A 24,343-nucleotide genomic window follows, 5' to 3' on the forward strand; every position below is an offset into this window, starting at 1 on the left:
ATCCCCCAGATAACATCTGCAAACAAGACTGTCAATTTTCCTGATGATGTCGCATTGACCTCCATAAAGGGCTGCTGCTCTTAAAAAAAAAAAAAATGGGCTTAACAGCTCAGCATTATCTAGGTATGCCAGCCAATAAAGCATTACTGGTCCACAACAACCAGTGCAGGAATTTATGCCATGGCCACCCTGTAGAGCAGAGTTATGCAACTACAAGCACTGCCTGTGTGTGAGGATGACAAACATTCCATGTCCTCATGTCCGGGTCGAGCAACCCAACTTCAAAGATGTTACCCCCCTTCCCCCCTCTCTCTCGCTCCTCGAAAAGCAAAGAAATACTGTCTGGATAAATGGTGCTTCTGTAACAATGATCACAGCATTGATGATCACATTTCCTGTAGCTTCCCTGAGTAATGGACCCCTGGGACTGCAGGTCTCATTAATGTACTACATGTATCTCTACTATTTGATTATTAGTCACATTCTCACAAGCATTTACATGTACCCTGTGAAAGATAAACTCTGAAAGCAATTATCCTGACCTACAGCTAGCAGCAGGAGACGGATTCAAGCCAGAAAGCATTCAGGCCACAAATACAGGGAATTCAAATCTTAATTAAACGACAATCACATATCCACTACAAGACAATGACATCATATCTAAGGGATCATAATTTGAGCGCACTCACTTGAATTTTTCAATCTCAATTCAAACATGTTTAGGAATCTGTTAACAGATAATCATATCTCAATTATGAAACATTTCAAGGACATTCCAAACATCACTTTAATTACGAACTGAGAGAAATTGACGAAACTGACCAGGTTACCTTAATTATACATATGACTACCTTATGAATATATGTATTTGGCCAAGTCTAATGAAACATTAATTTCAGACAGCTTAAAGGAGGAGTTAATTGTTCAATTTTACAGAGTTACTTTTAAACAAAGTTTCAATTCAATCAGTGATCACTAATGCCCTAATGTCGATCAAGCCAGCACAGCTTAATAAAGAGATTTATGTACAAATGGTAATTAAAGATCTGCAATTTAAGCATCACAGGGGTCAATTCCACAAAGACATTCCTGATTTCAGACAAAATATAAAACGTTGTCACAAAGCCTAGTTTTTGGTTAAAGAAGTTAAAATTTGACACATTTGTCTTCAGATAAGATAGATGAGGTAGTCAAAATTTTTAGTTAAGTTCAAGTTTTTAAGCTCAAGCGGCTTGAAAATAAGCTCTAAAATCATATTTCAAGTTTTGACTTAGAACCGGTTTTGCTAAATTGGCCCCAGAGATACAGTGAATTTCATGAAGCTAGTGCTACCCCCATTACATTAAAATTAACAACCATAAACAAGCAAGGTATTTGTATGGCACTGTGGTCAATTTGTTCAGCTAATCTGGCAATCAGGGAATATTTGATATTTACTCTGCACACTTTACCAACAATTAACCCTGCATCTCATAGCTACCTGACCAGATTTAAGCCTATAATGCTACGGCAGTCACGTCTGTATTTTTTGCTGCTGCTTTTTTTTTTTTTTTTTTTTTTACTTGGTTTGCGAATGGACACAAGTCCCTGAACATAAAATTGAGCAGGGCAAACAAACGAACAATGTAAAAACAAACACACTAAAAACAAAAACCAACAGGCAAACAAACAAATAAGCCTTTCCACAATCGAGGAATGGTGCAGCCGTCTGGCATGCCTTGAAGATCTAGCCTATGATGCAAGTCAATGGAGAACAGTGGGGTGGGGAAACAATGGGGAGGAATTGTCTGCGTAGCTTCTCAAATGCCAGGGACGGGGAGGCCTCTGCAGGGCTGCAGCGAGACGTCTTAATCTATCCCTGATCCAGACCCATGGGAGGCCACGTGGCTTGGAATATGGAGCAGATCAAGTATGTCACCTCCAGTGAAGGAGACCTGGGCTGGCAATGTGAAGGACCCTCCCACCTACAAACTCCTCACCCTGACTGCTCCTGCTCCAGCAATCTCAATATGGGTTGCATGATGAGCTTTACCCATGATCCAGACATCAATAATTCCTTGACCCAAATTCTTTGTTTTGTCAAACTGTTGAAGCTTTGTAAATGTTCATTTCATCAATGAAATACAATCTGCTATATTTTGGGGGGGAAGGGGGGGGGGGGTGCATGGAGGGAGTTGGGGATCACAAACCAGTGTTGATAATTTCTAGTCCAACAAGTAAGTATATCTATGACACAACAGGAAATATCAATTTTCTTTCCTCTTAGTTAAACAGGACCACCGATTTAAGAGCAATATGCTATAGCTAGAAAACATGCAAAACCACAAATCTTAATTATAGAAACCGGATCACTTAAGGTTAGCTTTATTAAGTGCATGAATATAAAAACAACTCTACATGGCAACAGGCAATTAGGCCTGTACAGAATGACCATATATACATGTACCTGCTAGATACCACGGAGATAAGGTGACACTTGCAGAGAAGTGTCATTTGTACATGTAACACCCTTTGCCATGTCTGATTCAACACAGGTGACAAGAAACACCGAAGCTTCGGTTAAGATGACAACATAAGTTCATCTTTACAAACAGCAGCTGTCTCAACAAGTGAAGGATATGTGCCTTTTACTCATACGACATAGGTAAACAATACGGGTAAATCACGTCCGGTATAACATATGGTATGATAACACAATGATCTGCTAAAAAGAAAAAAAGACCTTCAGTGCAGTATCTATAGCAACATGATATCACAGAAACATTTCTGTGATAAGAGAATATCATTTCTGTAATAACCAGCAAAAAAGCAATTAACGACAGAGACACTATTTACCTGACTTCATGAAGGTAAAATCCGAGGCCTCACAAACAGCAATCATCAGTGTACAATGACACGTCAAGTCACACGTTTATGACACGTACATGTTTTACCTGTATGGGTCTACTTATATATACATACATTCTCTTCCACGTATACAGTCCTATTTTCTGCTCGCTTCTGACCTACATCTCTGTTTACATGTTATGGATTGACATATTTATAGGAACAATGCACCCATGTCAAACCTAATGCCTGTCATGAATGCACTGCTGCAGAAACAGAAAGGTATTCCTGCCAAATTTTTCCATTCGGCTAAATATAGTAATGCTTAAATAATTTTGTTATTTATATACAGTTAGGCCATTTAATATTGCGCCGACAAATCCATACATAATGTAACAAAGGACCCTGAGGATAACTTCCCCAGACGTGGTTACTTTTGGTGACAGTACTGTGTACATTTGTTGCACAAAAAACTTTTACATTCCATTTTCAAAACAAATCCTTGAATTTTCAATAGCTACTGTAATTCTTCAAACTTTTCACATGTTTGTATGGTGTTTATTCAAGCATATCATCAAGGTATTATTCCATGTCGACTGAGAAAATGATACCTTTTGTGAAGCAATAAAACTGGCCGATGCAACCAATGTAGTTTTGTATCCAAAATCAAATTCAAAACATGCATAAATTGCATGAAAAGTTGAGGGAATTAGGGTTGAGGAATTAGGGTACATGGAAGCCAACAATGCCTTTACATTCAACAAAAGTCTAAAACAGTCTTATCACCATATTTTTGTGCCACGTGCTGAGCAATAAACAATTGGGTAAAATATGCATTTAAAATGCAAATATATCACCTGTAACTTTCATTTCAACTGCTAAATTTTGCCAGTTAAGGGCATACAAGTATGAAGAATAAACCATCCTGAGTCTAATGCGCAGTGATGGACCACAATGAATCCAAAGTTTAACTCATGGCTTTATTTATATGTACTCATTGAGTGGAAAAGATATTGGCAAATCAATTTGATTTGTAAATTAAACCACACTTTTACAAAAGAAAACGATGGCTGTACACTTCAAAACAGATTAAAAGCTACAAGTGCTCGAACCGATATTAAAAATAATAATTTCCTCTTTTTTACTTTGGACACACGCTAGGATAAAACATTGCCATTACGGTCACCATGACAATTATAGTGCTCAAAATACCTCACCTGTCTTAGTCACAAGTACAAACAAGTGTAATTCGGACAGGTATAAAAAAAAACACAGCAGTCTGAATAATTAGTTCAATTAATAATACACAATTAAACGTAATTTATCGCTGTATATAATGTCATCCGTTTTCCCCTTATGATCTAAATTTACATATCAGACAGACTGAAGTGTTTTAACCATGTGAAAATGTAGATCTATTTTTATCTACATGTACACATTATCCGCTTCAATCCAACCCAGCCTAGATGACTGCAAATGACACAGGTCATGAAATAGATAGGTGCAAAGATTAGCACTAAACGAGTAGCAATATCTTCAAACCAAATTCAGTACAGAAGCATCTTTTCTCACTATCTAATGCAAGGGGTAAATATCTAGACGTATGTGGGAAGGTCTGTCCGCAACCTGCGGATGGTCGTGGGTTTGTCTGGGTTCTGTCCAGTTTCCTCACACCATAATGCTGGCTGTGGTCGTATAAGTGAAATATTCTTAAGTACGGCGTAAGACACCAATCAGATAAATAAATAAAAAGCTAGATGCATGAGTAAGGAAAATATTAATTTGACACTTGAATCTTACCTGGCCAAATTGACTAAAGACACAGATCTCCTACATATACATGTCCCCCTAATCACTGGGATGCTGCGACAAAAAAATCTGGTTTACATGTACATAATCTACCACATACACTTACATGTATCAGTAATACAGACTGATATCAACTGTCACCTGTGGCTCATGGTCAAATAGAACAAGAGTGTAATACAGACTGATATCAACTGTCACTTGTTGCTCCAGGTCAAATAGAACAAGAGTATAGTACAGACTGATATCAACTGAGTCACATATTGCTCCTGGTGGGACAGAACAAGAGTGCAATACAGGCTGATATCAACTGTCACTTGTTGCTCATGGTGAAATAGAACAAGAGTGTAATACAGACTGATATCAACTGTCACTTGTTGCTCCAGGTCAAATAGAACAAGAGTGTAGTACAGACTGATATCAACTGAGTCACCTGTTGCTCATGGTCAAATAGAACAAGAGTGTAATACAGACTAATATCAACTGTCACCTGTTGCTCCAGGTCAAATAGAACAAGAGTGTAGTACGGACTGATATCAATTGAGTCACCGGTTGCTCCTAGTCAAATAGATATCAACTGAGTCACATACTGCCCCTAGTCAAATAGAACAAGAGTGTAATGTAGACTGATATCAACTGTCACCTGCTACTCCTGGTCAATTAGAACAAGAGTGTGAAACAGACCAATATCAACTCTATTACATATTGCTTCATGATACACTGTGCACACATGTCAAACATTTTGTTCAATGTATCAACTGATTCACCTGATGATAATGACTACAAGATACACAAGAGTATAACAGACTGATATCTGTATCAACTGACTGGAGTTACCCCAGTAACACACATTCTTCCTCCTCACTGAACTCAGAATAACAGAATGATAGGGGAATAAACATGATATGTACAGCCTCATATCAACTCTGTCACCCTGTAACACACACTTCCTGTTGACAGATAATGATAACGTAATGACAATAATGAGGAGTGATATCACCTGAGTCATACCATTACACACACCTGTCCCATGGACTGATAATGATAATGTAATATACACAATACTACAGAGTGATATCACCTGAGTCACCCCATTGCACACACCTGTCCTACAGACTGATAATGATAATGCAATATACACAATACTACAGTGATATCACCCGAGTCACCCCATTACACACACTTGTCCTTCAGACTGATAATGATAATGCAATATACACAATACTACAGTGATATCACCTGAGTCACCCCATTACACATACTTGTCCTACAGACTGATAACGATTAACATGATATGCAGACTATTGACTATAACTCACCGTAATACCCCCCACAGTCCTCATCGACACATATGCTGCACATAGTTTTGGGCACGGGCATTTGATACTGTTCCCCTGGACACTTCATTAAGATTTTATGGGAGGTAGCTGTTTTCTGTAGCACAAGGGAGTCCAACTGCGATTAAGTCTGCGTGAATGAAGCTAAATTTAGTGAGCAAACTACAACATGTGCCAGATGATATGATCGCTCTCTAGCCCGTTTTTTTAAGGGGAATTTTTTTCTTCTTCTCACCCCGTCTCGTTCCAAGGTAGGTGGGACAGAAATTTGTGTTGAACAGAGAAGCTTTCGTAACCTGCAACACTCCAGTCAAATTGCCACCACTGTGTCGGCAGACATGTATATTCCTCAGTGAGTACAACACCAGTCACCTGTCTTAATGCAAGCTGGCAGAGGTCTGCATGTCAATGTAAATCCATGTGCAGGTAAATTAACCTAGCCTGTCACTTACGCATCACAGCCCTTACACACTTACACAATGATGAGTTGCACTTAACGGTTTGAGTATATTATTAGCAGCAACAACAACGCCACCAGCAGAAGGAACAATAAGGTAATTTCTGTATATTTAAACACTTACTGAAAAACAGGTCCCACTTATGAAAAAAAAACAAAAAACACACACACACATATATATATATGTACCGTATTCAGGTACAAACTTCAGTCAAAAAGCTTTGTCTGCCAAGTTACAGCAAGCTAGAGGCCAGGCCAAGTTTTTGAGTACTGGTAAATGGGGAGCAAAGCACAGCATCTGTGTACACAGTTTGAAATTCCTCGGCTATGAAAACTTCTGCACAGTGTTGTTTCGTTGTTTCCGTCTGATCCCAGGCTTCTCTGTGCAGTCCCAACTTTCTTTTCAGCTCAACTGTCCTAGCACCTCTCAATGAAGGCTAAGCTGCCTCTAAGTTCACTGCCCAAGCTATGGAGGGTAACTGTTTTGTCAACACACTGCTGTCTTCAGCATGCCTGTAGATCTATTAATGTTACAGGAGAGTGAGGTCAGTCAATCAGCCTTAGCGAAAACCTAAGGCCTTAGGGAGTTCCCCAGGGTGACCTGCTAAGTCTGTTCCCCTCCTCACAGGTAATAAGGGTTGCTGTACTGATGCTCTTTCTCTCTCAATCTCTCCGACTCTGCCTTTCACAGACACACACACTGGAAAACCTGGCAGACTCTTCAGCTGTGTCTAACAGCCTGGCAACCGGGAGCACTGACTCTTTGGCCTAGATTTCACAAAGTTCCATAAGATATAGAATCGGCTGGTGTCACGCAGATATAAATCCACATGGGCAAACTACATGCACTAGTTCGTTGCCGTCATTTCCATGTAGAGAAGAAAAAAACATCAACCCTAAAACGCAACACTAGGCAACATATAAGCCTCTGTAACTCCAGCTGGCAATCAAAAACCACCAGTTCTCTGGCTTATAAAGATATGTAATACACCTGCTATATAGATCCACAGAGATAACTTTTCTCCACCAGTTTAGATTTTTTGTGTCCTTAAGTCTGAAATCTCTCCTTTGCTTCTTTTTCTTTTTAGCAGGTTACTTCCGATCTCTTCAGCCTGTAATTCTGCCTGGCCCACAGTCCCTGCTGTACTTGTGCATATGACCTTTCACTCATTTAAATTTCACTTCACCCACTTTTCCCCTGGTTGCTTTTGAACCAGACCTTAAGAATTAGCCGTGCACGCCTCTGCATGCCTTACCCCACACATGCACAGCCCCTCTGCCTCTCTGTCTTGAATGGATGAATGGCTGGACATACACTCCAACTGCTTAATCCTCCCTCCCTCCAGGAAATGCCTCAGAAGCCCTTGCAGCCAGACTTCTCACAGCTGGACTATGCTAGGCTGAACTGACCAGGATACCCTGATACTCCAGCTGATGTACTACACATTCTAAAAATCACACCCCCCATCTTCTCCATGTCAAGTGAGCAATGTATAGTTCACATTGACAGTTCAGAAAACATACATGATACATGCAGTACAAGTAGTTTTAAAACTCCCAATAGTAGACTACAATTTGTATAAAGCAACAATTTGCCTCGTATAAACTTGGGGACATGTAAAAAAGATTTCTCCATAAGCAGTTTTGTTTTACATTGTGCATAGCAATGTGTATCTATGCTTTAATATGGATCAGATGGATGTACATGTATTTCACAACACTGTTAAAGACTAAATCTCTGGACACTCTATGCTTCAAAGCCAAACCATTTGGCATTGTAGAAATGAAGGTATAAAATTGTGGTCACTGACGTCCATTATGAATAATGTGAAAACATTTTTCAGGAGTGCAGTCTTCAAAAAACTTATGAAGTCCTTATCCTTAAGTCATTACATGAACATGAAATACACTACCAAAGCATATAAATACTGAGTCAACCAAGGCTTTGCAACCTTCAAAATTAGTATCTTCGTGTATACAACAACAACAACAACAAAAAAGCAATAAAAACAAACATTATTTGGGTTTCTTCATTTAAAACATTTAGAAAAATTCTAATATTACAGTCTATATGTTATACTTCATATGCTGAAACAAATGTCAAACGAAATAGATAATACATATAATGACTCAACCATTTACCTCTCTGTAATCATTCATTGACATGGAACAGTTCAACATCGCTTTTTATTTCTGAAAAAAAGCGACATGAGGGGTGGAGGGGGGGGGGGGGCAACATAAAAATAATGTTGATAGTTGAACACAACATGTACAATACAAACAGACTCATGACTTGTGACAAAACCAAGGCTGAAACTTGGCAAGTGAACATGAAATATTAAAGGTCACACACCACATGGTGATTGTCCTCAAAACAGGGATGGAGGATCAGAAAACATCAAACATTAAAACATTTATGGTAAATTTCTGTGCTGCAGTCCCAATGATTCATTCACTGTACCAGCATAAAACCATCTGGTCAAGACAGTGGCCTGATCAGCAACATGTGGGGAGCATTAACAGCTCTATTACTGAGGCATGGTCAAGGATGGTCAAGCCTGGTCATTCACTAACCACTCTAACCCCTATGGGACCATTAGATATGAACATAGAAACACAAGAGAGATAAGGGCACATGTGCTTCCCACTGACATTAGGGTAGACCACAATGTTATAGTTCCCTTCCTTCACTGAGAACAATGATATTCCCTAATTCCTCAACCTTTTCGTAAATGAAACAGCAACTTTCATTGAAATTTATGAAGATTTTATGTTCCGTGCAGAGTGCACATGAACTGATATGATAGACAGTTTCAGGAATTCTATACAGCCTACATCTAATTTGCATTTTCCAACGAATCCGTATGATTTTTCACTCCATTTCTAAAAGATCATTAAAACTTACAAATCTTTCACTGATCTTCATATCAATTTGATAAAAAATATATAACATTCATTTATGTCTGTACACATGTTTGTTCATAACTCTAGCCTTAATGACCTGGAGTTGTGCTGCTTTAGGGTACATCCCCAACCCACCCCCACCTCCCTTCGTGATCGCCCCCCCCCCCCCCCGTCTCCCCTATAAAATGTAGAGTACTGGGGTCCAAATGTTACCCTCTGTCCCCCACACATGGGCTGTCTTAGTTTTTCAAGGTCCCCCTGGAGCCCAGACTAATGTCCTATGTCAACTGAGTTAACAGTTTTCCCTGTTGGAGACACCAGTAGATGCTATCAGATTGTCAACAACTGCTTTTGATAAACTCAAGAGGAAGGTTGGAGCCAGAGTGGTGGGACTAGGGTAGTGGTGATAGGGGATCAGGGTTGGGGTTTGGTGGGTTTTAATGACCTTATATATACATATGTATAAATACTGGGGGGTGAAGAAGGGGTAGGGTGTGGAAGTGGAGAAGAGAAACCTCTAAATATTGGGCTAGGAGTGAACATGTTATATGTGTTCCTATAGATGTCAGCAACATTCGCATTTTGGCTGACAGCCATTCTTTTCAGTCCAAATGTCATGATATCTCACAGCACACTTCAGAATCTTAGACGTAACCCTAATGGTGGCATGCTTACATCATAAACAATCTCTTTCACCCGAAATTCTACAATGCAAATCGTATTCCCATTCGCAGAAAGTTGTGGCAAGATGAGAAAGTGAAAATGCCACTTAGAAAATTTCAAATGTTGCCATTTTATTACTGTAGTGAGGTGATTCATCTTCAAACTTGAATTGGGGTGCTAATTTCACCCCTGATGCTCTGTTGCGGCTACTGTACAAAAAGCGTGCAGTTTGAAATGCATATCTGGCTTATACAAACACCATCTAATAGTGCATGTTGATGCCTAAACTGGTAATACTGTTAATCTTTAACCTTTTCGACTTGTAAATCACAATTTCTGCATACAATTACATGCAAAAAATGAATGAAATCAAAATGAAACAAAGATGATTTATCTGTGTCACTTATGGTGCAAACTTAAAAAACGTGTGCGATTCATTTCTGTACACCACACAGTTCTCCAAGAACTGGTGGCAGAGGCCTTTGAAAAGGCTGAAGAATTACGGTATATGACACACTTCCCACTCACTGTATCTTCTGAATTAGTATACAACATGCTAAAACATTATCCTACACATAAAACTTATCGAAGGCCTCTAGGAGAGACATGCGAGTTCGCAATACTGTGGTTGGCAGCCATTATGGAATAATGTTCATCAATAATGTCCATCAATCCCTCCAATATGGTTGACAACTGTTTGTGCAGCTAGAGTGATGAATCAAAAACCTTTTAATGCTTGCACAACCTCACAAGAGGTTTCAGAAGTTTCATAAAATATAAATGTATACACTTTGTCACTCAAACTGTATAAAAAATGAGTTCAAATTGACAACATCCATGACGTCCCCCACACACTTGATGTCATCTTGCACTCAGGTCCTAGGGAAAGTCAATGGCCCAAAGATGAATATCATAACTTTGACGGACTGGCCCATCAGCATACATATCACTGTGATTTATAGAACTGCTTGTTCATTAACAGTTAGAGCTTGGTATATGCATCATTTCACTACACTACAGGCTTTCATTGCTTCATGGTTTAGACATAAAGACAAACCCATTTTTATTTGCCAGAATATGTTTACAAGCCATGAACTCTGTAGTTACTGCAACTCAACCTTTTCACACAGTAACACACTTTTGCCAGTGGAATTTATGCATAGAATTATTACGAAATTGATGCTAAAACCGTTTTGTTTATGTCAATAAAGATGCAAGCTTCGTGAAGCTATGCAGATTACATCTATACACCCTATAGTTCTCTCAGAATGTTTCAAAATATTGGTTTGCAGAGGTGGATGAAAAGGTTGAAGCATTAGGATCCTCCAGCCATATACATGCATATTCAACATGCACAAGCTTTATTACCAACCCCAGCCTTCCTACAGTGTTTGCTTAGAAGAATCCTGATATCACAGCTGTGATTGTTTACAGTAATTATGATTGATGATCTTATCTGTTGTAACAGGCAAGAAACATTTTCAAGAAAATAGCATTTTACCACCTGGTGGTCCTGGTGGTACTATAGCTTTTAAGTGCTGGGTCAAAACATTGGCAGTGATAACTCCACTGTTACATCAAATGTTAATCAATCTATCAAAAAGATAGGGTGGTGGAAGGGCTGGTGAGGGGGTGTAGAAACATACACATGAATATAACAAAATAATACATCAATAAACGCTCTGTATATTTGGAGGGATGGATGGATTGACGGAATGATTAGGGGGTTTAACGCCACATTGGCAGTGTCTCAGCCACCTCATGGCGAATCTTTATTTGGAAATCCTCCAAGTTGTTGCCATGGTGTTAACACTTTAATACTGGGAATGTGTCTTAACATGCTGTAGAGTCTGGATGGAAGAAAATTAAACAGCCTGAAAATCAGCAAACAGAGTTTCACACTGTCCTGTGTAACCTTTTATCTTCAAACCAGCTGGGTTGGTCTGAAATGCTTACAGATAAATCAATCAAGGTGTTTAAACTGGAAGAAATGAGTTCAGCATACATGTATACAAGATGTCTACAGGAAGATCATCCTTCCTGGTTAGTGACATAGGATCAAGATCAGTTAGAGCAAGAACCGCTCTCAGCTGATTGATACATGTAGTAGCTCCATTGGTGAGCATCCTGTCATTGTACGTACCCCAGGCACAGGACAGTTTGCAAAGAAGAAACTAACTCTTAATTTCTGACTTTGTGAACACACAAGGGAGAGAAGAAGCCAGATAGTGTGCATATGTACTAGTGTATCTCCTCCCTCGCAGCCCCACACCCCCATCACACCCAAACCCTGTCCACTTCATTTCATTATATAACACTGTTCTGTGTAAAAGAACAGACAATCAGACAGAATACCTGTGCTTTAGCAATGCTTCAGCAATCACGCAGCCATATAAAGACAGACAAACAGACAGACAATCACAGACAGACAAAATAACTGTGGTTTAACACTGCTTCATCAATCTTGCAATGATATACAGACCGACAAACTGACAGACAATCACAGACAGACAGAATAACCATGGTTTACCACTGCTTCAGCAATCCTGCAGCCATATAAAGACACACGGACAGACATTTCATGACTATATATATATACATGTATTATATATGTTGTTGTAAGTCCACTTTCAGATTCCTTCCACAAAAAATGACATACCATAATTAAAGAACATATTAAAGAACAACTGTCGTTGCAGATTTGGGCACATTTATAAGTTGCTTTTGGGGACAAACTACACTGGTGAGATTGACCAACTTCAGGGCTTCACAAAAATGTGTTATTTGATCAGTGTACACATAATAATGTGTTCAGAATATGCTTGAATAAATACCTTGCAAACATGCAAAAAGGTGGAAGAATTACTGTAGACGTTTAACTTCCTCCTGGACCATGCTGCAGACCGACAGACAGACAGACAAAGTCATGTGAGTGCAAGCCATAAAGGAGACCACTATGCCTTGGATTTATCAGTACAGTGTACAGTATATACCTAAATATATGCAAACCGGATGGGTTATAGAGCTAGGGCCTGGCAAATGTCTAACAATAACAAACCCGGTTACATAGCACACAATCGTTATGCTGCCTGCCTTAATGGCCAACAAATTACCTCCACCGACTGAGAGCACATCTCAGATGTGGATTAAATAGAATCATTAATCTCCATTTTAGATGCTCCCATGATTTTCATTTACAGATTCCAGAATTGCATAATTCAGAACGTATAAAAGAATAAATGGAGAATACTGCAGACGTAAAACAGCCGTCTCTCCACATACATGTGTGCCTCGTCAGGATTAGGACTTCAACCTGTACTGTTCACATGCTGGGTATGGGAGTATTCTGAGCTACAAATGTAATTCTACGCAATGCACTTTTTTCAAATACTACACATTTATGAAATATTTGTAGTTTTCATATGTATGCAGATAATGGAACAAAGTTAATGTACAGGTTTTTGCTCAATATCCTATTATGACATATGCCCTCACATATACTGTAAACCTTCAACCTTTTCACTTCTAAAGCATATTTTTTTCAGTACAATTTATGAACACAAATATTATGAAAATACTGCTAAATGAATTGTTCGTGTCACTGAAGATGCAAGCTTCATAAAATTATGCAAATTGTTTCTCTACATCCTGCCGTTCCCTCAGAAGTTTTAAAAACATTGGTTGTAGAAGGTGTTGAAGAGGAGAAGAATTAGGGTACATAGAGTTTTGTACATATAACGATGTAAAGGTTGACTCAGCCTAAAACTCAATTGTAACATTCACTGATCTCTTAATGTAGCTTGATGTACAAGGTAATTAAACAACACAGCCACAGCATAAGAAAAGATTGATTATACCCAGAAAACCTGATCAACTATTAAGTAACAAATGAATAAGCTAAGGACAAATACATGCAGCTGTACATAGTCTATTATGTAATTTTCAACGAACTCCCATCCCATCTAGCTCATGTTGGCTTCCTCTCCGGCCGTACGTGGGAAGGTCTACCAGCAACCTGCAGATGGTTGTGGGTTTCCACCGGGCTCTGCCTGTTTCCACCCACCATAATGCTGGACACCATCATATAAGTAAAATATTCTTGAGTATGGCATAAAACACCAATCAATCAAATAAATACATAAATATATAAATATTTACTTCATCCTTCTGTCTGACACATCACATTAATGTAAAGGCTTCTGACATGACACATTACTAAAATGTCCATATAATCAGATGTCCTGACTGCATGTAACTTTGGCACATGTACTTCTTTGTTCAATACATACATGTACATATATGTTTTCAGTCAACATACAAAGCAAAGTAAAGCGCAGTTAGAAGTGTCTTCCAGATATGCACGCTACTTTTATTAACTGATCCATCGGTCTTATGGTTAGGAGCAAATCAAGAGTACCTTTGTATCCATGTCTAACAAATTACCTGCATGTATAACTCACATGCATCCACATTATTATCTCCGAGGAAAAAAAGAGCAAGGATACAGTGATATATAAAATAAGTTTTATCACCATCAGACCTACATGTACACCCACAAGGCTACTGACATGAAAATTATAGGCCACAATTTGAACACACCCTTACAGGTAACTTGAAATATCTGGAAACCAGTATTAAACATTCCACAACACATTATGTTCAAACAATTAGCCACAAGCCTTCCACTGAATTCATACTGACAATGATCATAATTGAAGGACAGAGCAACAACAACGATTTTAGGTTTTAAAAAAAATGTTCCCTACAATGCCTAACAATCAAATTGTTTTCACATTTTTTCTCTCGCGTGAGTCTTCAATCGTTATAGAGGTAATTAGGCAAACAATTCAGGGACAGACTCAGCATGGTATCACAATCATGCTATTTTGTGACATTTTCTGCTCAACTAAACAGTGAACACCGATTATCAGGTCAGCCTACATACATGTACACATGCCACAGAAATACTAGTGAGTCTACACTGTATACACATTAATATATGTAAAAACCAATTATGAAATAAAATGCCAGTTTTGAAATACAAACTTTTTTAGAAATAAAAATTAACCATAAAAATTAACACACTGGAGAAAAAAAAATGACCAGTTATGACAAAATTAGGTGTATTCTTAATTTCACATTTGCTAAATTCATATTTATATTTCAAACGAATGGCTAAACTTTAGGTTAAAACACTTTCTTTAGTTTTCTGGTAGACCTGAGGGATATCTATTATGTAACGTTGCATCAACCAGACACTGGATGTGCATGATATGGATGCTAGTTATGGTGGGTGGATGAGGATAGGTAAAGGGGGGGGGGGGGGGGGGGGCAGTGCTGGGGGAAGGGGGTGCTGGGGGGAGGTGCTATTTCCAGCCAAGGCCAGACCACAGCCTGCCTGCCACAGCCCAGGGATGCTTTTAATAGCTTATATATAGACCTGTAAATGGAACATCGCCCTTGTGTGGGGTGTATCCGCATACCTGGGACTGGGTTAAGACCTAGGGTTCATGAAGACAGACACAAACACTGTAACCCACAGCTTTACATTGTTCATATAGACCTCTCTGTGTGAAAAAATATTTCACGCTCTTTTCACCTAAACCTACATCAACCCTGCCTTGTTTTGAACTCTGCCCTTTTGGACTCTGTACTCACTTTTGCTATGTGTAATTATATAGATACGTACACGTGTTTGCAGTATTGGGTTGGGGTTTCACCTGATGTTAAATTAGTTTATTGACTTGTATTTCTTGTATCCTTTCACAATACTGGTGAGAGAATCTAAATACACTGTAATTCTTCAACCTTTTTCCCATGTTAGCAAGGTGCATATTTAAGCATATTCTGAGGGCATTACTCTGAGTGGACTGATAAAATTATACTGCCCTGACATCAGACAAGCCAATCAATGTAATTCGTTCTCCAAAATGAAATGAAAAAGGTGCATAAATTGCACTAAAAGTTGCTTTTTCATGTGCGAAAAGGTTGAGGAATTAGGGCAGGACATACATACATGTAAGGCAGTAAATTGTATGTTCTTTAACTCCGTGTTAATGTGAGCATGTTCTCACAAATGGAAGGGTTTGAAACATTGTAGCACTATGATGATTTACTTCCATGTCCACCTATATTTATTTACTTATTTGATTGGTGTTTTACGCCATACTCAAGAATATTTCGGCGACCATTATGTTGGGAGGAAACCGGGCAGAGCCTGGGGGAAACCCACGACCATCTGCAGGTTGCTGACAGACTTTCCGCTGTACGGCCAGAGAAAAAGCCTGCATGAGCTGGAATTGAACTCACAGCGACCACATTGGAGAGATGCTCCTGGGTCATTACGCTGCACTAGCGCGCTAACCAACTAAGCCACTGAGGCCCCTGTCCACCTATTTATACAGAGGTCTGTACGGGATATACTGTACATGTACACATGTGAGTTAAACTATGGTGGTCCATTTCCTCAGAGAATGCATGACGTTCTACTCCAACATCATAAAAACAGATAATGGCACTTATTCCTCAAAGCGACTCGAGACAATCTGTAATAACAGTGAACTTTTGACGTCTGGTTAATGGCATGTAATAAATTATGTAGACAGAGCAAGACTATATAACACAGCAGTTATAAAAGAATGCCTACATGTATGCAAGAATAGAAAACAAACACGCAAAAAAACAAGCACTAAGCTGTCTGCTGATAAACTGATAGAAGATTTGAGAATATATTTTTAACTCACTCAAAGAAAGGGCAGATACATCAATTAAAGCAGTGAATTTTATCCTAAAAACAAACAAACATTTTTTCCAATGTATCCCACAGACTCATGAATACATGAAGTCTGAAGATAAATATTTCTACCATTTGCAAATTTCATTAAAAATAAAAATTAAGACACTTCAGACTTGAACCCTTCATAAGGGTTCTGCATGCATAGTAAACAGCCTGAACGTTGCACATTTCGCCTGATTTTGGATCTCAGAGAGGTGTTTTGAGGTTTATTTAAAAGGAACGTTGGTGGAATAAGGAAAAATGTAAGTTGCAGCACCCAAAGTAACATCTCAGGGCATTCATTTTCTTTGCCTTCTTATGAACTTTATTTTACTAAATTTTAAGTCACTGGCTGTATTTCAACCTTGGCCTAGTTAGTCTATAGACACAATGCTTTCAAATAAGTCTTATATTCCATAACGCTATTTATCTGAATGATGAATGCCAGCATGGTCTGAACATTTTACAACCTTCTAGAAATAGCCATTGAGTCATGTAGTGGAAGGAAGTGCTTGACTCTTGACCCTGCCAACAGGAGGAGTTTCATCTTCAGGAAGGAGCAGCCGGAAGTCAAGAGGCTAGGAACCTTTCCAGTCCATTTTAATTGGTTGGGTCCAATATCAACGGAAATTAAAAGTCCTATAATTCCTCAGCCTTTTGCATGTTTGCAAAGTGTTTATTCAAGCATAGTCTAAAGGCATTATTCTGTGTAGATTGATAAAATTACACTTTCTGTGAAGCCCTGAAAGTGGCCAATCCAACCAATGTAGTTTTGTTTCAAAATCAACTTAAAACTGTACATAAATTGCAATGGAAGTTGCTCTTTCATATGCAAAAAGTTTGAGGAATTAGGATACCAGACTTACACTAGACGATAATTTCTGAATGTATGTTCATCTGTCAAGCAGTAAACTTTTTTGTCTTGATCAAAACTTGATCGCCACCTTATCAATATTTCAACCATATCACGCATCATTGCAACTTTCGAAACTGTTCTCACTTTTTCAGTGTGCTCACCCCCATTGTATGTGCCTTCACCTACAGATGCAGTCAACCAACATGAATTATGTCGCGGTCAAGTAATTCTTTCTTATGAAAATATTTATTAAAATAAAATGCTGCTCTCCCAGAAAAGTTACGAAAGTTTAGTACAATTTAGTCCAGTGCATCTGTACACAACAAGCTCTTGCACAATAAAATTAAGATAGATGTTGACTGCAGTTTTCTCCCTATCCTGCATCAGGGACTGATTCCACAAAACCCAGTTCTGACTTCGTCAAAATTTGAAATGTGACTTTAATGCTTATTTTTAGACCATATGATGAAAACAAGGAAACCTCTAACAAATGCTCTTTTACTCTACCCATTCTCCTCCCACTGACATTGTGTAACTGAAATATTCTTGACCAAGACATAAAACAGTAACGAAGTAAGTACATAAATAAATCCTGTTTAAGACAAACACATCAAATTTGATCCTGGATTAAGTTTTAAGCACTAAACCAAGTCAAAAATTGCTTTGTGAAGTAGCCCCAGGCACTTGCATGGTTAAGTGGATATTGTTTTCTCTTTATTAGGAAAAAAAGGGCATCAGAGTCCGGGTTACATCCATACGTTCCATACGCAGTGATAAAACAGCTGCTGCATCAACACACCAAAGGTACATCACTACTCCCCTGGAGCAACCAAACCCGGAGCAGCCATCCCCAAAGGATGTGGTTTTCTGTGTTTATAAAAGCCCAAGAGGGCTGGGTAATGTGAGTCCAGGGCAGGGCCGGGCGGGACACGCTGCCCCAACCCAGACAGGGGCGTGGAGCGAAGTTCTGTACAAGAAAGGTGTTGAAACAGGGCGAGCTGATAAAATCCCAAAACATTCACCTGCCAAGAAGGGGTTCTCTGATAACATTTTTGACAAGATTTTATCAGTTCTCCAGCAGACAAGGTTAGTTTCGCTTCTACAAGGATTGAGTCTAGGAACATGTAATTAACACATCTTCAAGTACATGTGCTCTGATAATGGAGTAAATAATCTCCCTGCGGTTGGCTGTATTGTTAATCTAAGTGATGGAAGATGCATGACATACGTCTTATATATTCATACCTGTACCTTTCAGATTGACTAAACATCAGGTATTGTTATCATTTCGTGACATGTTTTTTATGGATTAGTCTCATAAATGCCTAATGACACTTGGAGGATATCAGCAGGTTCAACTTTGGCAGATAGTCAGAGTGTACATGTACATGTATACAGTAGCTACATATATATGTCAGACTAAATATTTATCATCATGCTGATGACTCAACCATTTGTCTGGATTGTTTCTGAGGCCAAGACATGTATGCATGACTACATTTATGTACTTGTAAACAAAAAAAAACAGACAATAACGGCAAATACGGTATAACCACAGATTTTCAGAGACCAAAATAGTTCAAATCTATTCACTGAGAAAAATGGTCAAAGATATCAGGAAAAACCAAACATTTTTTTTTCTTTTTTGAAAGCAAACTTCTCATATCACAGCAAAAATATGAAACTTCTTCTTTCTAGTACACAACAAAAAAATGAGAATTGCTTTTAGAAAAAACAAGGGTATCTTGCATGCAGAAGTTAGAAATGATAACATCATATGAATAAAAAGTCATGAATATATGAGTCAAACACAGCAATTAGATCTTGAACACAGCAAACTACATGTACAATAAATATGTGTAACCATACAGATCAACACAGACACTGTGCAGTGTATTCAACCGGCCATCTAGCTTGCTTAGCTAAATAGCTTGGGCAACCTTTTGATTTATTTATTTATTTAGTTGATTGGTGTTTTACGCCATACTCAAGAATATTTCACTTATACGACGGCGGCCAGCATTATGGTGGGAGGAAACCGGGCAGAGCCCGGCGGAAACCCAAACCCATCTGCAGGTTGCTGTCAGATCTTCCCACTTACGGCCAGAAAGGAAGCTGCCATCTGCTGGACTTGAACTCACAGCGACCACACTGGTGAGAGGCTCCTGGGTCATTACGCTGCGCTAGCGCACTAACCAACTAAGCCATGGAGGTACCAGCAACCCTTTTGATTCTCAAAGCTAACAGTCACACCACTTCTGTATATGCAAATGACACGAAAATATGAAAATTTATCATCTGGAATCCCAAAACTTTGACACCCAAACCCTTTCCATGGGACCCTGTGCAAACTCTTTCGCACATTATGACAATAATTTACTCTAAAATAGCCATCTAATTACAATAACAAGTGTTTTGAAACCTTAAGATACATACACCCATCCTGGTGGAGTGATTAAACAGGCAATGCCATCAGACCTCAAAAGACTGAAATACAAAAGACCCTCATACTTCAAATGAAAACAAGAAGCATTTCTTTAAACACGTTGTTGACACAAACAGCCAATATATTGCAAAAAAGGGGCAAAACTCTGCAAATTGAGATAATGGTGTTCAGTCAAGTTCTGCTCAGGTGTTAGAGACAAAGTGAACACATTTTATAACTTGACGGACGCAGCCCTGGAGATATAATTAGGTAGTGGCAAAGACAAAATGACAAATTGGCGAACATACATCATATCATCATACCACCACAAATACAGCAGAATCTGATAACTGGGTGCACTGAAACAATGATGAATGGATGCCAAGTCCATAGCAGTTGATCCCCAACCTGGATAGACACCATCTTTGAAGATTGCGGATGTTTGGCAGGAAAGGATTCATTAAATTAGCACTAAGTTACTGATAGGAACCATGTGATATCCATCCTGTTTGCTATTGTTTGTGCCCCTGTACCTAGCAGTCTAAACACACATGCAGAACAGATGGAAGTCAGAAATGAGCTTATGTGGATGGGAGTTTTATACATGTGGTCTTACCAGACGGGCCATAGAAAACTAACATCCGGGAAATACATGCAGTCCATGCTCTAAAAAAAACTTTAGTACCTTGCTTATAGATATGGTTTTATACCAAGCTGAGCTGGGAAATTTGTGTGGTATCCCTACCCCACCCTTATGCACCAAAAAAAAAAAAAAAAGAAAGCAATGCACACATTAAGACCAAGCGTGGTAAGTTTCATTCCAAAAATGTTGCTACAGTGTTACTTATTTTATGACAACAGTCAATTTGAATAACCTAGCTAAAACAGAGAGGAATTTTGGGGAAAGACTTGTAGATGTAAAAATGTTAAAGAAGAATTATGCTTTCTAATCTAAAGAGAATGAAGACATAAATGGTAAAATAATAAGTGGTATGAGTGGTAAGGTGTTCAATCCTCTTCTGCACAGGTGGTAGAGAAAAAAACAGTGCAGCACCCAATGTCTTCAACCAAGAAAGACTCCCTCCAAACACAGATGGAGTGTCAAAAAAGGAAAGAAACACAATCCTCCACTTATCACAGATTATCTCTTTGAAGTAGAAGGATCAAAGGGCAAAGCTTATTTAGGTCAGCTCTACAAGTGGTTACTATCAGACAGCTGGGGGAGAGCTGTGAGTAGCAGACAGTTGCCCCTGGGTACTGGACTAGATCCAGGAAACCAGGTAACACTCTGACAGGTTGGGGTAACTTAAACTCTGGAGTTGTTCAGATGCCCTCTGCATCAACCTTGCAGTTTAGCTATTGCTTGGGACAATCTATCTTCTTTCTCAAGCATATGCATTGTCCCATAGTTCATTTTACCCTGGCTCCTGAGCTGTCTGATCAAAAGTGTTTTGAGGTTTAAGAATAGAAGCATGCTATAACTGTTGTCCATGTTGTAGGTATGAGTTCATCCACTCCAATGTTCACTGATTGACTTATTTGGTCAGCGTTCACTGGGACACTCAAGAGTTTTTCATTTGAAGGAAACTGGAGTGCTTCAGTCAAATCACCAACCTTCGGGAAATTACAGATGCAATACTGGGGAAGACAATGAATATACGAATGCAACAACCCAACATGCTTAATGTCAACATGTCTTCAAGAATAATGAAATTATTCTAGAAATTCTAGAAATTTCATGCTCAATGCCAGATTTGAACCCTCGCCCCCTAAAATCCAGTGGTTGGGAATCATGTACCTTGTGAATCAGGAATGTCCTACTCCATTCAGACATGAGTATATTTATACCAACGCCTCATCCAGATGGCCCTTGGTTTTCTGGGTCTGCACTTCCACACCCTACACACATTCCCATAAAATATTTTAAGTATTTCTAATATGAAAAGCAGCAGGGGTAAACATTTCACTTCACAGATTAATGACAGACTAGAACAGACTAGATTTTTCACTGCATTAAAACAGGGTCTGGTTTCAGACAGCATAGGGCAGGAAGACCTCCAAAAACACCACACATGTGTGCCTAAGAAGATGACTTTATCATAAACATCTGAGTGCTTCACTTCTGACCAACCCCTGACACTGTGCCAGTGTAAAAAAATGTCCAGAATTTGAGTTAACTATCTTTTGTTCATGTTTGCATTAATTACTGATATTTAAGGCTTAAACTTTATTTCGGCCCAGTCATTATAAAGCTGCCCCATTAGTTAAAAAGCTCATCTATTGATTCTGACTAGTTATCTATCCATCACCAAATGGATTAGCATAGATAAAAGCTAATCTTTTATCTGGGAGACACTCAATAAATGTTAGCATCTGACTTATACTAAAATCTAGTAGATCCACTGATAAGTACCACCTAATACACAGGGAGTGTAATTAAAAAAAAACAAAAGGATTTCTGATGATGGCGACATCGAATGATGAAAATGATGGTACAAAACGTAGCTTTCGTTTTTCAGTTACGGTACAATGCTGGTACTGACTTATGCTGTGGCCATACTATATACTCGGACCTAAGGAGCCATCCCACAAACTACAGTGTGGCAAAACATGCAGCTCAAAACAAAGGGCCACATTTAATACTGTCTGACCTCTTTGTATTTGACATGATCAATGTTGGACTGATCTTAGACATTCCCGACTACGCATACACCTCATCATGGCATTATGGCATAGACCAGGCTGGTATTGATTTTGTTAATATGATGAAATTTGCTGGCAATTCTAAACTTACCATGATAAAACCCTCTGTTAAAATTACACATCTAGAAATAGACACACCTCAGGCCGTTAAAAGGCCTTTTCGTTATGGGAAACCTGACCGACCCACCCCCCAAAAAAGGCCTTTTCGTTATGGGTAACCCTGACTGACCCACCAAAAAAAAAGGCACCTTACTCAAGCTTTTATTTGACGTTTTGATGGAATTTTTCTTTTTGATATTTCTTTCAAGTTTAATTTAAATAAAAAAAATGCCGTACCAACTGACCTGATAGGGTTGTGCTACCCTTGGCCCCACAAATCATTTTGTAAGGAAGGCTATATACATGTACATATATAATAATATGGAGCTAGGAAATTAAATATTTGAATCTCCATCACAAATGTCTCATCTGGGTTTAAGTATATTTATCTAGAGGAGTTCTTGAAAGTCATCCATTTGTACGTTTGATTATAGTGTGTAAAAATCAAGCTGAGTTGACTAGGAGTGACCTTTATCCAGGGAGCCTTGGACTGACCCCATTAACTATGGTTCACCCCCAGAGGAAGACTGGGGCCAGTCTCAGGCCAACTGAAAACACCAGAGTAGGAATCTGTCCTCCACATGCTGGTAAGATTCCATCTCAAACAAATCAAATAAATCTTCTAAGTTTTCACAAAAGTAAACCATAGCCCTAGCCCCCACCCCCCAGCGCCCAACACCAATGTAAGGAGCTAGAAAGATCAGTTTTCTATCAAAACAGGTTGTTTCTCATAATAGTTTTTCTTCTGTGACTATACACTGTCTACTGTCCTATGAGTTAGGCAGCAGCTTGATACACATAAACTGTAATACATCAGATGAGGTGAAGTCTAGTGTCCCCTATTAAGCCATGTACTGAGTGACAAGTGGTCCACATCATGAGGGTCCCAAAGGGGGTACAACCATCATGAGGATCCTGAAGGGGGTACAACACAATATTTACTGCCAAAAAAAAACACCAAAAAACAAAACAAACAAGTCCTAACTGACAAGTACTTAGCATGAAATTTATGATCTCAAAAATTTACATTCAAACCCTTAATGTGCTAAAATATATCCTCCGCTTCATAGGATTTATAACATCATAGGATTTTATAATATAACACCTGAATAGGATTTATCACTATGTACACCGTTTTAAAACTCAGTATACTTACACATATACCTACATGCAGCAATGTCAATAAATTAAAATAGCTCTACAACGTCCTCCTCAGAAAAATGCTTCGAGTACAGGAGAAAAATTATCTGATACATGTATTCATGTATGCAATCTTCAGTAAAAATAAGAAAAGCATAGCAAATAATTAATGAAGCAGCCTGAATTGGATTAACTAACAAGATGTAATTGGCTCAGCTTTCAATGTTGAAGCAAAGTTCATAAAAATTGACAAAATCATCCCAACAGAAACCCTCTACCCCAAGTATGTCGATTCAGCCAAATGGGAAGTTGCTAAGACTGAACCTTGACCAGTGCTGGTTGGGATATTGGG

The 24,343-nt window shown here is 38.8% G+C and overlaps 1 protein-coding gene across 7 annotated transcripts in view; it reads right to left on the reverse strand.

Moving 5' to 3' along the window:
• LOC135479489 (fibronectin type-III domain-containing protein 3a-like) overlaps positions 1–24,343 on the reverse strand; it is a 142,584-nt gene that overhangs the window by 65,605 nt on the left and 52,636 nt on the right. For 2 of the 7 annotated variants that reach the window (XM_064759350.1, XM_064759346.1), the window contains exon 1: positions 5,952–6,469. The exons of 4 other annotated variants lie outside the window; for them this stretch is intronic. In XM_064759350.1, the coding sequence (XP_064615420.1) occupies positions 5,952–6,039 (88 nt within the window). In that variant the 5' untranslated portion in view covers positions 6,040–6,469. Of the gene's footprint in view, positions 1–2,835; positions 4,621–5,951; positions 6,470–24,343 lie in introns of those variants that run through there. One more of the 7 variants, XM_064759349.1, reaches the window with a different exon arrangement.

Source organism: Liolophura sinensis, chromosome 12, assembly GCF_032854445.1.
Source record: "Liolophura sinensis isolate JHLJ2023 chromosome 12, CUHK_Ljap_v2, whole genome shotgun sequence".
Lineage (NCBI taxonomy): Eukaryota > Metazoa > Mollusca > Polyplacophora > Chitonida > Chitonidae > Liolophura > Liolophura sinensis.